This window comes from Solanum verrucosum, unplaced genomic scaffold (genome assembly GCF_900185275.1).
Source record: "Solanum verrucosum unplaced genomic scaffold, falcon-dt-bn FXZP01000163.1, whole genome shotgun sequence".
Lineage (NCBI taxonomy): Eukaryota > Viridiplantae > Streptophyta > Magnoliopsida > Solanales > Solanaceae > Solanum > Solanum verrucosum.
In genome coordinates this window covers 3,246,410-3,260,789 of record NW_026020379.1, presented here as the reverse complement: position 1 = coordinate 3,260,789, position 14,380 = coordinate 3,246,410, and the positions used below count along the sequence as shown (strand labels likewise).

Below are 14,380 nucleotides of genomic sequence, written 5' to 3'. Positions count from 1 at the left end.
ATTAGAATAGTAAATATGATTGAATTTTTTATTTAAATAAGAAAATATTTAATGAAAATAAGTAAGAAAAAAATCTCAAAAAGGGAGAAAAAAGATAAATATGAATGAAGGTAAAAGAGAGGTGTCACATCACATTGTCTATGTTTCTCCTTTATATTATATAATAAAATATAGATGTACATATTGATTTAATGAAGTTGTTGACTGCTTTACATTTTCTAATACAATAATTTTAAAATAATTAAAAGGATATTAATGAAAAATAATCCTTAACTTATGTCCTTAATTTTTTTCTTAAGTGACGTGGCATATCACAATAATTCATTGGAGTCGTTTGATAGAGTGTATAGAAATAATGATCAATAAATGTATTAGTAATGCTTGCATTAGTAAAACTTGTACTCCTTCCGTTCCTATTTATATGTCACCATTTTAGATTTTACGTCTCTTAAGAAACTATGTAAATTTACCATTGTACCATTATTTAGTATTCTCTTGAAAAGTCAATTTTCAATAAATGATATAAATTGATTTTTTATTACTTAAATTTACCACTGAACATGAATTAATCATTTAATGTTCCTATGTTGGTCAAATTCATACTTTCAAGACTATAACTCTCAATAATAAAATGAGAATAGTGTCATTTACGCATTGATTTTGTGAAATGACAAATACTCCCTCCATCCACTTTTAATAGTCATGTTGCGCTTTCGAAAATCAATTTGACTAATTTTCAAAATTAAATTAGATTATATTAATTTAATATTTTAAACAAAAAATTTAGATATCCAAAAAATATACGAAAAATACTATAAATTGCAAATTTTTTATCGTATCAATATAATTAAAAATACATTGTAAAATATTAGTTAAAGTTCTTATAATTTGACTCTAAAAATAAAATAAAATCATGACAATTAAAAGTGGACCCTGAGTATTAAAGACCATCTATTTTAGTAAGAATGACATATAAATAGGAATAGAGGAAGTGATAGTTATGCTTGCATTAGTTATACATACCTTATTTCTTATGCATTATGTAGTTTGCTATATTAAAATTATACATAGATTATTTTTTATGCATTATGTGGTTTATAATATTAAAAATAGCATGCATTATATAAAATATTTATTTGTAAAAATATCTTTCACAATTATAGTGGAAAAGATGTAAGAGGGCCTTTCAGAGGTAATTATATCTTTAACCATGTTAATGCATGTATTAAATCCATTTACATTACTAATATTTAGAAATTCATAGAATTAGTAATACACTTCTTAACACACAATAAAATGTATTAGTTATTCCTAACATGAAAAAAATGCACCAAACAAATTTTTGATACACAAAATTAGTATGTACATTATTTTTGTTAATATACTCTACCAAACGACTTGGCATTGCATAACACTTGAAAAAACAAACGGAATCCGACAAATGTCCACTGAGACACCAACGTACAAGAGAGAGAGAAAAAAAGAAAGAAGAAGAAGACTATTCAAGATTTGACCAATAAACTTCTCTTCATAGTTGTCTTTGCTTGACTTTCACTCCTATACCCCTTTTCCAGAATCACCTCACCACTGTGTATAATCAAGAATCTCAATTCTCAAAACCCTCTAAAGTAAAAGTAAAAAAGATCACATCTTTAGCTTCCTTTCACCAAAAAGAACATATTCTTGATACTACCATTAATGGCTGCTGCTGTTCCAGTTCAAAGGGTACAAAGAAATGAAGGTTTACCCACTACTACTTCAGTTGTTCCTCAAAAGAAATTGTCTAATTGGTTGCCTTTGTTGGTTGGTCTTGTGGTTTTAGTGGAAATTGCTTTTCTGGGTCGACTAGATATGGCTGAAAAAGCTAATCTGGTTAACTCGTGGGCTGATTCATTTTACAAGTTTACGACATCAACTGCTAAAGTGAGTAGTATTAGTAGTAATGGTGATGATGACCCTACTGGGTTGGTTGACTTGAGTGATGAGGTTGATCAAGATTTGGTACCTGGGAGCTGTGAGGAATGGCTGCAAAGGGAGGATTCCATGGAATATTCTAGAGATTTTGACAAAGATCCAATTTTTGTTCATGGTGGAGATAAGGTTATATTGTTTTTCATGTATTAATAAGTATACTTTCTATTTGCTAAGAGATCGAATTAGCTTTTGAGGTTGAGCTAGGCCCCATGTGTGGAGCTACATTCATCTCAATTTTCATTTCCGATGTTGGGCCCCCTATTATATTGTCCACACTTTAGTTAAAGAGATTTGGGCGTGTGGGCAGGGTGTTTAGTGTCCCACATTGGATATTGGATGGGTCTCCTTATATGGTGTTGGACAATCCTCATCGTGTGAGCTAATTTTTGGGACTATTGAACTTTTTTCTAATCAGGATTTGAATGAAATGAGCCCGAGTAGGGCAGAATGAATATAGAGGAGTCATATAGTTAGACCCCAATTGTATGGGAGACATGGTTGATTTTTTTGTTTTTGTTTTTTGGAGCATTTCTTTAGACGATGTCTGCACCTAATATGGATTTTTGTTGGCATTTATGTTTTGGTATTTACTTCATCTAAAATGCATTATAAACTGTCTGCCTATATGTCTTTGTCTGTTCTAGACTTGAGGCTTTGATAAATGGAAGAACATAAATTTGTAGTTTTAAATTATGTTTTGGCATTTTGAAGTTTGTATGTACAATATACTGCCAAATTGATGGGTTCTGGTTATATGTTTCTTTTGAAATGTGTACATCTCTAAACCAAATACTCCCTCCGTTTCATAAAGAATGACCTGGTTTGACTTGGCACGGAGTTTAAGTAAATAAAGAAGACTTTTGAATCTTGTGGTCCTAAATTAAAGTTATGTCAAATGTACAAAATTGCCCTTAATCTTGTGGTCTTAAACATGCCACGTGGAAAGCAAAAAGTAAAATGTTACCAAAAAAGGAAAGAGGTCATTCTTTTTGAAACTGACAAAAAAGGAAAGGAGGTCATTCTTTGTGAAACGGAGGGAGTACTAAATAACCTACCAATTATATATATCAATCAGTAGGCTAAGCTAATGCATCCATGGCGGTGATCTGGTTTTTTGTTCTTTTATCATGGTTACAGTAAGATATCTTACAAAGTACTGACTTTTCCAAAACCTATTCCATATGGGTAAAGATACTAATGGATTTTATAGACAAGTGGGGGATAAAATATGTGGAGGAACCTTGTGTATCTTCTTTTCTTTTACCTTATTCCTTCATTACATCAAGTACTGGCATGTAGGTGAGAGCAGGTAACAGTTATCGGGTTACCGTCTTTCTTCTTGAATGTTTTTTGTTTTTACCATATTAGAGATCTGATGGCCATTCTATCATAATATAGGATTGGAAGTCCTGTGCTGTGGGATGCAAGTTTGGAGGGGATTCTGATAAGAAGCCTGATGCAGCATTTGGAACAACACAACAGGCTGGCACAGCTGGCGTGCTTCGGTCAATGGAGTCAGCTCAATACTATCCTGAAAACGATGTTGTTATGGCACGACGGTGGGTAAGCACATCTTGAAAAAGACTTAAACATTCCTACCTACACAGAGGCTCCTGAAGGATAATAGCCTTGGCCAGAGATCATTTTTTTTCTCGCTGTTAGTTTCTGGCAAGAGCTTATAACATTGTGAATGCGAAAAGCAGTTACATTTTGCTCTAAGCAGAGCAAAATGCAAATAAAAGTGTGAACTTATGCTTAGTCCCTTAAGCCTATCATGCTGGGAGATAATTGCCACAGCTGACTAGTAACACCTTTATTGAAGACATAATTAAGTAAATAAAAATGTGCTCTCTTTGACAACTTAAGCTTTCAGATGAGATGCTCACACACTTAAACATGATATCACAACAAGCAAAGGTTCTGCATTCGTCTCACCGTACCATTACCAACAAAGAATATCCATGTGCTTAACTCATGAAAAAGAACCAGACTCGCAGATTGGAGTGGCGGGGTGTTGAAGACATAATTAAGTAATAAAAAATGTGGTCTCACAAACAATTTTAGCTTTTAGATGAGATGGTTCTACACTTCAACATCCACAATGCAAAGAACAAATGACTGTTATTCTCTGATTTTGCATAGCATTAATAATACCTCGAGCTTATCTGAATTCCTCCTCTTTAAATTATCCTAGGTTAAGCAGCTTGCCTGGCCACCAACCACACAAAACAAACTACTTTGAAAGGAGCCTTGATTTTACTTGGCAATTTTCTTTTGTAGTATTCAATGACATTTTCTTTCGCTATGCATATAGCAATTCGATAACCATGCTAGATCACATATTTTAAGGTTTAGGCAAAATCGGATGTAACTGCCATGTTCCATGGATTTCTGAGACATTAATTTGTTTGAAGGTGAAGTCTGAATGCGTCAAGTGACTTATTTAGAATAATGCTCAACTTATTGGAAGAAAAACGCTTAATACCAGCATATACTTAAAGCCATGCCACTTTCTACAACAGAGGCCGGACAGGTTGTCTACAAATGCTTTGATCATAAATTGGTGCAGGGAGACCACATGCACACAATAATTTTAGGACCATATCGTGGTTATAATATAAATTGTAACTCTTTCATATATTTTCTGAATCTTTATATCTGTCTGGAGAAATCATTAAACAACTTCATTTTTGTTTCTCATGTTTCAGAAGGGGATATGATATTATAATGACAACAAGCCTCTCTTCAGATGTTCCTGTTGGGTACTTCTCTTGGGCCGAGTATGATATAATGGCTCCAGTGCAACCTAAAACCGAGAATGCGTTAGCAGCTGCTTTTATTTCTAATTGCGGTGCTCGCAACTTCCGGTTGCAAGCTCTTGAAGTGCTTGAAAGAGAAAAGATCAAGATTGATTCTTTTGGCAGTTGTCATCATAACCGGGATGGAAATGGTCAGTGTGTTTCCATTATATATGATGATATATTGATGGTGTCTTTTTCGAAGTAGTTACCATTAAGGAGCTTATTGTCTAAAAAATGTTTCAATATAATGGGTTTGTCCCTCTTCCTCAATTGTCATACATTCCTTGAAAGCCAACCGGAAGTAGAAACCTTATATTTGTTTCCTTGCTAAATGTGCACATAAGCACATTAGGGGTCGTTTGGTAGGCAGTATTAGGAGAAATAGTCCATGTATTATGTATGGTATTATTTAGTACTATGTTTGGTAGGAATTTGGGCCTATGTATAACTAATCTCCATGGATTAGTTATACACCCTACATGATATTTCCATTTGGAGGTATTAGTAATACATAGGATTTAATAGCATGGGATAAGTCTATGTAAAGACAAAGTTATCCCTCAAATCATTTTAATTATTTTGTTTATTTTGTTTATTTTATGTTTTATATTTGTACTAGTAAATTTATTTAAATAAATTAGCTTACAAATTATTTAGAGAGAGTTGTTTGTTACTAAATAAATCCAATACAATACTTGAAATGTGAGTCGTTTAACATTTACTAACTAAAAAGGCAAATATATCACAACACATGACGTTTGTGATCTTAATTGAATGTATATATATTTGTGTGGTTTTTTAATTATTTGTATTTTGAACAATTTCTAAAATTGCTTACATATTAAAACTACAACTTGCAATTTTTATGTGTAAATGTAGATGGTTTATTCAATTTTACTATTGTTTACCCTTTTTTTGGTTTTAAAAGTAGATGATTTATCCTTGTTTAAATTAAAAATTGACATTTTGTTAGTGATCAATTTATAAAGATGACAATTATTTATCCTCAAATAATTCAAGTGAAAAAATAGCAAACATGACAACAAAATTTTTTCTTCTCCTAGCTAGTTAGAAGGCCATAAAAAAATAATATTGTTCGGCAACTATCTACCTTGACCCAATTACATGATAATTTAAGGGTATAATTGGAAAGAAGTTTTTTTTTTATAGAGTTTTAATCCAAACACAAGATGAGGTCAGAAACAATGAACCAAACACTTGATAAAATTTAACCTTGCATTACTAATCCCTGCACTATTAATCCCTCCCTGCGTTGTTAATCCAAACGTCCCCTAAGTTCTCTAAAGGTCTTTTAGGAAAGCTACCTTGTAAACAAACAAACACTTGCTGGTTGTCATAAGCCATATAGTGTAATTACAAACACAATATTTTGTTATACAAGTATAATTACATAGTTCGATCCTTTAAATTTTAAAAATAAAAATTAATTATTATCAAAATTAAACATCCATTATTTTTGACAAATATATGTCTATATAAGAAATATTACTAAATTTATCTATAATAAGTATAGATACATATTACTCCCTCTGTCCCAATTTATGTGACTTACTTTATTTTGTAGTCAGTCCCAAAAAGAATAACACATTTCTATATTAAGTTACAATTTAACTATAAAATGTTTATTTTACCTTTAATGATATGATTTACAGCAACACAGAGGGAGTATTTTTTTTTTCTTTTTAGGTAACTAATTTTTCCATTAATCACCCGAAACAAAATTGCAAATCAAGCTAGCTACCACAGCCAGCTTAGTCTAATTTATAGTGCCATCCTAACCAATTGCTATCTACCAGACTCCTCACCAATCTCTACAGAAAACTAAGACTTTACAAGCCATGATTGTACTACACCTTTACCCCCAATGGTGCTCTAATATTACAAGCATCAGCAATATTTCTAGTCAATCTACTCTCATCCACAGCCTGTTGTTCAAAAATCCTGACATTCCTTTCTATACATAAGGCATGCACAGTTTCAGCAAATACCAATTTAAAAATTTGGGCTTTTTCAGTCTTCCCTCGGGCATTCTTGAGTATCCACTGATAATAGTGATCCCAATCTCCTCCAATGTTCTCTTGTCTTTGCATCCAATCTAATTTTTTATTTTATTTTATTATTATTATTTTTTTTATTCATCTCAAAAAAAAAAAATGTTTGCCAATTCTGCTAGGCCTAAAGCTATATTCACTATGTGGCTACTAGTGCAGGCTAAACTTCTCACAAAAGATAGGCTTGTTAAATGGGGTATTAATGTCGAGCCTTTGTGTATATTCTGCCAGCAGGAAAAGGAAACAAGAGAACATATTGGCAAACATCAAGCATTTCCATGAGACTCTGGTCCTTTCCCCAATCAATCCAAGATAAATTTGCTTTATAATACCATGTTGCTTTTTCACCAAATGTTGTACTTGATTCCATTGAGTCCTAGCTTCCAATATTTTCCTTGTAATCCAACATGCTTGAGATGGAATGGGCATAACTTGCACTTGTTGCTCCTTTAATAGTAAGTGTGTATCCACTTGATCCACAACTTATCTTCTTTATGTGTAAGATCCCAAAAAACTTTGGCTTGAGCAGCTTTGTTCCATAAATGTAGATTGATGATATTCAACCCTCCTGCAGATTTAGGCAAACATATCTTATCCCAAGCTACTAGAGCTTTTTTGGTGATAGTACTTGCTCCAGACCAAATATAGCTCCTGCAATAGGCCTCAATGGTCTTTACTACCTTTGTGGGGAGCAAGAACAGTTGAGCCCAATAAGATTGTATACCAAATATCACTGTCTGGACCAACTGGATTCTGCCTGCATAAGATAATTTCTTTGCTGTCCAAGAAGCAATTCTCTTCACAATTTTTTCAATAAGTGGTTGCCACTGGAGCGAGTCAACTTCCTAGTTGATAAGGGCACTCCTACGTATTTGAATGGCAATTCTCCTGTGCTGTATCCCAACTTCTGTATTATAACATCTTTATCTCTCTGAGGCACTCCACCAAAATAGGCACAACTTTTATCCAAATTAGCTTTGAGTCTTGAGGCAATGGAGAACTGTTGAAAACAGTCATCCATTGTTGAGATAGATTCTAAATCACCCCTTGCAAATAGCAGTAGATCATCAGCAAAACACAGGCGTGTAATATTCAGTTTAGCACACTTGGGGTGAAAATTGAATTTCTTATTCAATTTCAATGCACATAGACTTCTACTAATATATTCCATGGCTATAGCAAATAAGAAAGGGGAAATGGGATCCCCTTGCCTCAATCCTTTCGCAGCATCAAATCGTTCTGTAAACTCTCCATTAACCACAATCGAGTAGTTAACTGTTTTGACACATTCCATGATCCAAGCCATAAACTTCATAGGAAACCCCAACTCTTCCATAACCTGTTGAAGATACACCCATTCTATGCTATCACAAGCCTTTTGAAGATCTATCTTGAGCATGCACCTTGGTGATGTATGTTTCGTCCCATATGTTTGTACTAATTCATGTGCTAAGATAATGTTGTCTGCAATTTTCCTCCCAGTTATGAAACCAGCTTGTGATTCACTTATAACATCTGAAATGACTTGTTGTAGTCTAGTAGCTGAGACCTTGGAAATAATCTTGTACAATACAGTACAACATGCTATTAGTCGATACTCCTTCACAGTGACTGGTTGTGCAATTTTTGGAACCAAAGTGATACCAGTACAATTGATTGGTCTATGCATAATACTTGTTGTGAAAAATTCTTGTACCGCAGCCACAATATCCTGCTTGATTATGGGCCAAGCTTTTTTGAAAAATCCAGTATTGTATCCATCCACTCCAGGAGCCTTATCTGAACCAATTGCTTGAAGTCCTTCCTCAATTTCTTGTGCTGTGACTTCCTTACATAATAGAAGTTGTTGTGCATGAGTAAGTCGTGGTCACCTTTTCATGATTTGCTTATTCACTGCAGGTAGAGAGCTGGCAGAACTTCCCATAAGTCCTTGTAGAACAGTCTGATCTCCTTCTTAATATCTGCAACATCTTCCAATTCAGTATTAAATAATTATAATTGATAACTAATATTATAAAAAAGAACTGATTTTACCTTTCTCAAAAAAAAAATATTATAAAAAAGAACTGATCTATAAACTTCAAATAAATAATATTTTAATTTAAATAATAAAAATTCTAAAGAAGCATACATTTTGGAAGAATATCATGGATTGCATGTTTGACAAAAAATAACTATTTGGAACCATAATTTTGTAATGTTCAAATATTTGATAAAAAGTAATTTATCAGTGCTGACATCGACATCATTCTATATAAGTCAAGTTTGTCTATAACCTCATTCAATAATGAAATTCAACTTTAATGTCTTCACTCATTATAACACAAGTTTGTAAATGACTGATTCTTTTTAAGATTAGGAGGTATAGTTTCAAAAATTAGAATAATAACATAGCTAAACAAAATGAGAAAAATAAAGAAACAAAATATGAGAAATTAACATTACCTTCTCAACAAAAAAAGAAGAAGAGAAATTACATGGTAGCACAACAAGGAGAGGTTGAGAAATGAGAAGTAAAGAACTGAAAGATAATTAATCTAAAGAGAATAATATATTTGAAAAAAATAAAATAAAAAAATTAAAAATTAATAATAAAAAATAAATTGTAAGGTAAAAATAATAGAAATAAAATAAATTAAGAAGAGAAATTTTTTTAAAAATAAACAAGGAATTTTTTTTTAAAATAACCTAATAACTACACCATGTAATAAGTAGCGGAGCCAAAAATTTTATCAAAGGTGTCCAAGAATAATGGTGTGTGACTGTAAAAAAGAACAAAAAAAAAAAACATTATGCTATTTAAGGATTCGGACCCGAAACTTCTTGATTCAAATGGACACCCATTACCACTGTGCCAATGGTGTAACTTTTGTTAAGACTGTCCAACTTTAAATATATATCCTTTAAATGCAAAATTTGACATATATATACTACGTAATTTTTCGACACCCCTGGGTTGGCTATAGCTCCGCCCCTTACATGTAATTACCAACAATTTTCAACGCCCTTGAGAATTGAGGAGTGTAATTACTCCCCCAATTCAAGTACACCTAGTTACATGCTGATCAAGTGATTACTTGGTCAGAAAACATACTAAAATTGTGTAATTACACCCAAATCCAGTTACAAGGCGACTTTCCAAACATGTTTTGCCAGTCTTAAAGATATCATTTTGTGGATAGATTATTTTATGTTATTATGTTACCTTTTGAACACTTATTATCTTGCAACCCAGTAGCATAGAGTTGCACATAGACATCTTTTTGTAAATGCATTGCTAAGAAGCTAGACCTTGATTCTTTAGAAAAGAAACATTTAAGGAAAAAGGTAGCTGGGATAAGCTTTTTATATTTGAATGTCAAATATGATTACACATGCATGTGGATTAACTGCACATTAGTATGTACTCCCTTCATTTCAAAGAATGGTCTAATTTGACTTGGCATGAAGTTTAAGAAAATAAAGTAAATTTTTCAATTTTGTGGTCCTAAATTAAAGTTATGTCAAATGTACCAAAATACCCTTTAATCTTGTGGCCTTGAACATGCCAAATAAAAGAAAGGGATCATACTTTTTGAAACAGACTAGAAAGGAATGTAGGTCATTCTTTTTTGAAACGGAAGAAGTAATTCATTAGAATAGAGTTGAAAAGCAGACATCTCTGGTAAATTAAACTAAGTGCGTGCATAAAAAGAATTCTTCTTTGCAACTCATTCGAATAGACTTGAAAAGAAGATGGCCCCAAAGCTTTAGTCTAGTGGTAAGAGTGCAGTGCATGATGCTTGGGTTAGATGCACATCACAGTTTGGGCCTTCCTATTGATAAAAGCCTGGTATTTAAGTGGAGAAGAGTAGAGGGTCCGGCTCGTTATCTACTAGTTTCAAATCTTGCGCTATTGACCATCGGGGGTTTTTCAGTTATAAGAAAAGAGTTGAAAAACAAACCTTTTCTTGTAATTTCATAATGGGAAACTATACCCTGATTTGTTGGAAAGAGAAAAGGTAGTTTGGATAAATCTAATATTTTTGATGCAGAACATCTTCATGCATGCATGTAAGCTTAATTTTACATTGTAGCCTGTTAACTCTCACTTATCCTCTTTGTTCTCAATTTTGTGGCAGTTGACAAAGTGGAAACTCTCAAGCGCTTTAAATTTAGCTTCGCTTTTGAGAATTCTAATGAGGAGGATTATGTCACTGAAAAATTCTTCCAGTCTCTGGTTGCTGGTATTTACTCTTGACTGTTAACTTTTATTTTGATTTGTTCACTTAGTTTCCAATGTATCGATTATTGTCTTGAAAGCTCCCATCCCTCTATATTGATGCATTTTTTATTTGTTTTTCTGCAATGCAATATTTGTCACAAAAGACCTTGAAGATATTAGCTTTAAAGTGTGCCATGAAGAACAAATATTGCAAAAAAGAGCAAACTTATGAGTACCTTTTGGTACTTCAAATATGTTTTGTATCTCGATTTGCATATTCTGGTACAGCGCACAGATGCTCAGCTCTTGCTCATTTTGAGAAGCTTTAGAAATTTTGTTGAAATGATTTTACATGAATTATCTTGGTTTAATCATTTTCTTTTGTCTTCCTGTGTTTATGATTTTTCACAAATTACTACTTCGGAATTAAGATTTATGGTTCTCAACTCTATCGTGCTGATCAAAGCAAGTTCGTATAAACTTGCAGGATCAATCCCTGTGGTGATTGGTGCTCCAAACATCCAAGAGTTTGCTCCTTCTAATAATTCACTTTTACACATTAAAGAGCTGAAAGATGCTGAAACCGTTGCCAATACTATGAAGTACCTTGCAGCAAATCCTAGTGCATATAATGAGTTGTTAAGGTATGCTCAAAAAGTGGTACTTTTCTTGCATCAAATTCTTATTTGATCGGCGTTCCTCTTGATTATAAGTCTTTCTTTTTGTCCTAAATTAACTCTTTTTTGGTTATCTTGAAGATTTATCCGCTCTCAAAGAAAAACTTTTTTCCAACATCTTTCTATACTTTTTCAATATCTTTTCACTAAGGAAGTAACAAAGGCTTGTCTCTATAGTTACATAACTTTTACTACCTTATCCTAGTTTTCGACATAGTGATATATTATTTTGGACTAATTAGAACTTCTGAATAGGGATGAATTGAGTCTCGGTTTGCCGCTCCCCTTAGGCTTGCTGGGAGTTGTGATTGACCCTCTCCATACAAAATTTATTAAAGGTTTCTTAAATTTCCTGGTTCTGGCTAACAAATGGCTTGTTTTGATTATATAGGTGGAAAGTTGAGGGCCCATCTGATTCTTTCAAAGCCCTGGTTGACATGGCAGCAGTTCACTCTTCGTGTCGTTTGTGTATCTTCTTAGCAACAAGTATTCGGGAGAGAGAAGAGCAGAATCCAAAATTTAAGAAACGTCCCTGCAAATGTACCAGAGATTCAGAAACTGTATATCATGTATATGTACGTGAAAGAGGGAGGTTTGAGATGGAGTCCATTTTCCTAAGGTATTTTCTGCCATGAATATATATATATAAGTGCATTTTCATCAATGTCCTCTCTGATTCTTTGAGTAAATGTTTCAAAATGTGAGTGTTTTTTCACTAAGTCATTAATGGGTTGCATTGTTTTGTCTAACCATTGTAGCATGAGTGATGATTTCAACTTTCTAGTCTATGTTATGTAATATATGGCATTCCAAAATGATATTCTGTTGGTAAAATTGACGTGTATGTTTTTTGGGGTAGTTTGCTTCTTACTCAATCTTATGTGATATAAAGACATATTGTAGGTGAAATGAAATTGGTCCCGTATAGATGGTTAGTATGTACCATTTAAGTGCCAAAAAGTGTTGTTGGGAATGAAATAGGAGTGTTGTGAAAGTTGAGTCGTATTTACCCTAATATTAAATGTGGGAGTTTAATATTTGCCCTTATATACGTGGTAGTTCAAAATTAGCTATATATTATACATGGTGCTTTAAAATGGTGAAGGGTGGGGTTTGGTTTAATAGGTGGCATTTCTTTTGTTTTAAAAGCATAAATTGTGCTCCCTCCGTCACAAAAATGTGACATCATTTGACTTGACACGGTGTTTAAGAAAAAAAGGAACTTTTGAAACTTGTGGTCTAAAGCAATGCTTAGATATATGTATGGTTGTAGATTATTTCATTAAGAGTAAAAGGGAATCTTAAAGTTAAATTGTTTCTAATTATAGTTAGGGGACACTCTTTTTGGGATGGACTAAAAAGGAAAGAGTGCCACATAAAGTGAGATGGAGGGAGTAACTTTTAATAGGGAAAACGGTTTCTGTTAGCCAATAATGGCAAATTTGAGGCATTTGGCAAACGGCAGGGTTACAAACAAGACACTCTTGAAACGAAGGGTAACCTTACTCTATATCGAATATGAATTAAGGGTATATATGGCCCCTTACCTTTTTAATTATTCAGACTATCCAATAAAGCCCAACTGGTAAGTATTGTGGGCGCCATGTTTTGGAGTACTAACACTTGTGTAGTGGCGTGGCAGGTTTCGATATGTACTAACACTTGTGAGACCAATAACTTCTCATTTCTCCACTAATGAGAGTAAAGCTACTGCAAAGCTGCTCTTAGATATGTCTAGTATGTATCATAGTATCAACGTATGACTAGTCTTATTTATTTCTTGATTGAGTTGATATATAGAATGAAGCAGTGAAGTTCCAGAAAATATTTGGTAAATGGTGTTTGGTTCCCGCTAATTATGCCACTAGCTGGATCGTTAGCATGTTAAAGTTTGGGGGATTGGACCTTGAAAAAGAAATTTGGAAACCGTTGTCATTATGTGAATTCTCTCTTGCACTTTTCCTTTGTCCAGCTGAGAATGTACAACTGTTTTCATGTCTCTTTCTTACAGCTTACCTAACTATTGATGTAATATTTCAATCAACGTCATTACTGGAACCTTTGCAGGTCATCTAATTTGTCGTTGGAGGCTTTTGAATCTGCAGTAGTGTCAAAGTTCGAATCTCTAAAGCATGTTCCTATTTGGAAAGAAGAAAGACCTCATATACTACGTGGAGGAGATGAACTAAAACTCTACAGATTACATCCTCTTGGCATGACACAACGACAAGCATTGTACAACTTCACATTCAAGGGAGACACTGATTTTAGGGATCACATCGAAAGCCTCCCATGTGCAAAGTTTGAAGCCATATTTGTTTAAGATCATGTGAAAAAACAGCGAATCTCGACAGCAGCTTGTTGTAAGCTAATAGCGTAATGCTCATTATCCTTACAACCTACCCCATTGTCTACGTCATTCTGGTTACGAATTTTTGCAGTGTAAAATGTTATCCTGTTGAGTAAGGATTTGATTATTACAAGGAGGCAGTCTAATTTTTGGTGGAAAATTCTCACTTTTTACATTTTCAAGGAAAAAGAAAGGGAGAAAGCTACAAACATTAAACCTTGAATAGACATGCTTTACCTCCCAAAGTAGTGTAGTTTGGGAATTTTCCCTAGCAGGATGGTTCTAGCTGCTCAATTGTAGTG

General features: G+C 33.3%; 1 protein-coding gene across 2 annotated transcripts; it reads left to right on the top strand.

Annotated features, from left to right (window-relative positions):
• The first annotated feature begins 1,617 nt into the window (after positions 1 to 1,617).
• LOC125838969 (putative fucosyltransferase-like protein) lies at positions 1,618 to 14,302 on the top strand. 2 transcript variants are annotated; one of them, XM_049517973.1, is made up of 7 exons: positions 1,618 to 2,100; positions 3,373 to 3,533; positions 4,683 to 4,924; positions 10,969 to 11,073; positions 11,539 to 11,695; positions 12,120 to 12,347; positions 13,796 to 14,302. In XM_049517973.1, the coding sequence occupies exons 1-7, from the start codon at positions 1,699 to 1,701 to the stop codon at positions 14,049 to 14,051; spliced, it is 1,551 nt and encodes a 516-aa protein (XP_049373930.1). In that variant the 5' UTR covers positions 1,618 to 1,698; the 3' UTR covers positions 14,052 to 14,302. The 2 variants fall into 2 exon arrangements, with proteins under 2 accessions (XP_049373930.1, XP_049373931.1); XM_049517974.1 differs by having other exon boundaries at positions 1,711 to 2,100; positions 3,373 to 3,537.
• Positions 14,303 to 14,380: the final 78 nt, after the last annotated feature.

Coding starts and splice junctions, on each gene's coding strand:
- LOC125838969 (XM_049517973.1), top strand. CDS start 1,699: ATGGCTGCTGCTGTTCCAGTTCAAAGGGTACAAAGAAATGAAGGTTTA. Junction 11,074..11,538: donor CTTCCAGTCTCTGGTTGCTG/GTATTTACTCTT, acceptor ATAAACTTGCAG/GATCAATCCCTGTGGTGATT. Junction 12,348..13,795: donor ATGGAGTCCATTTTCCTAAG/GTATTTTCTGCC, acceptor GAACCTTTGCAG/GTCATCTAATTTGTCGTTGG.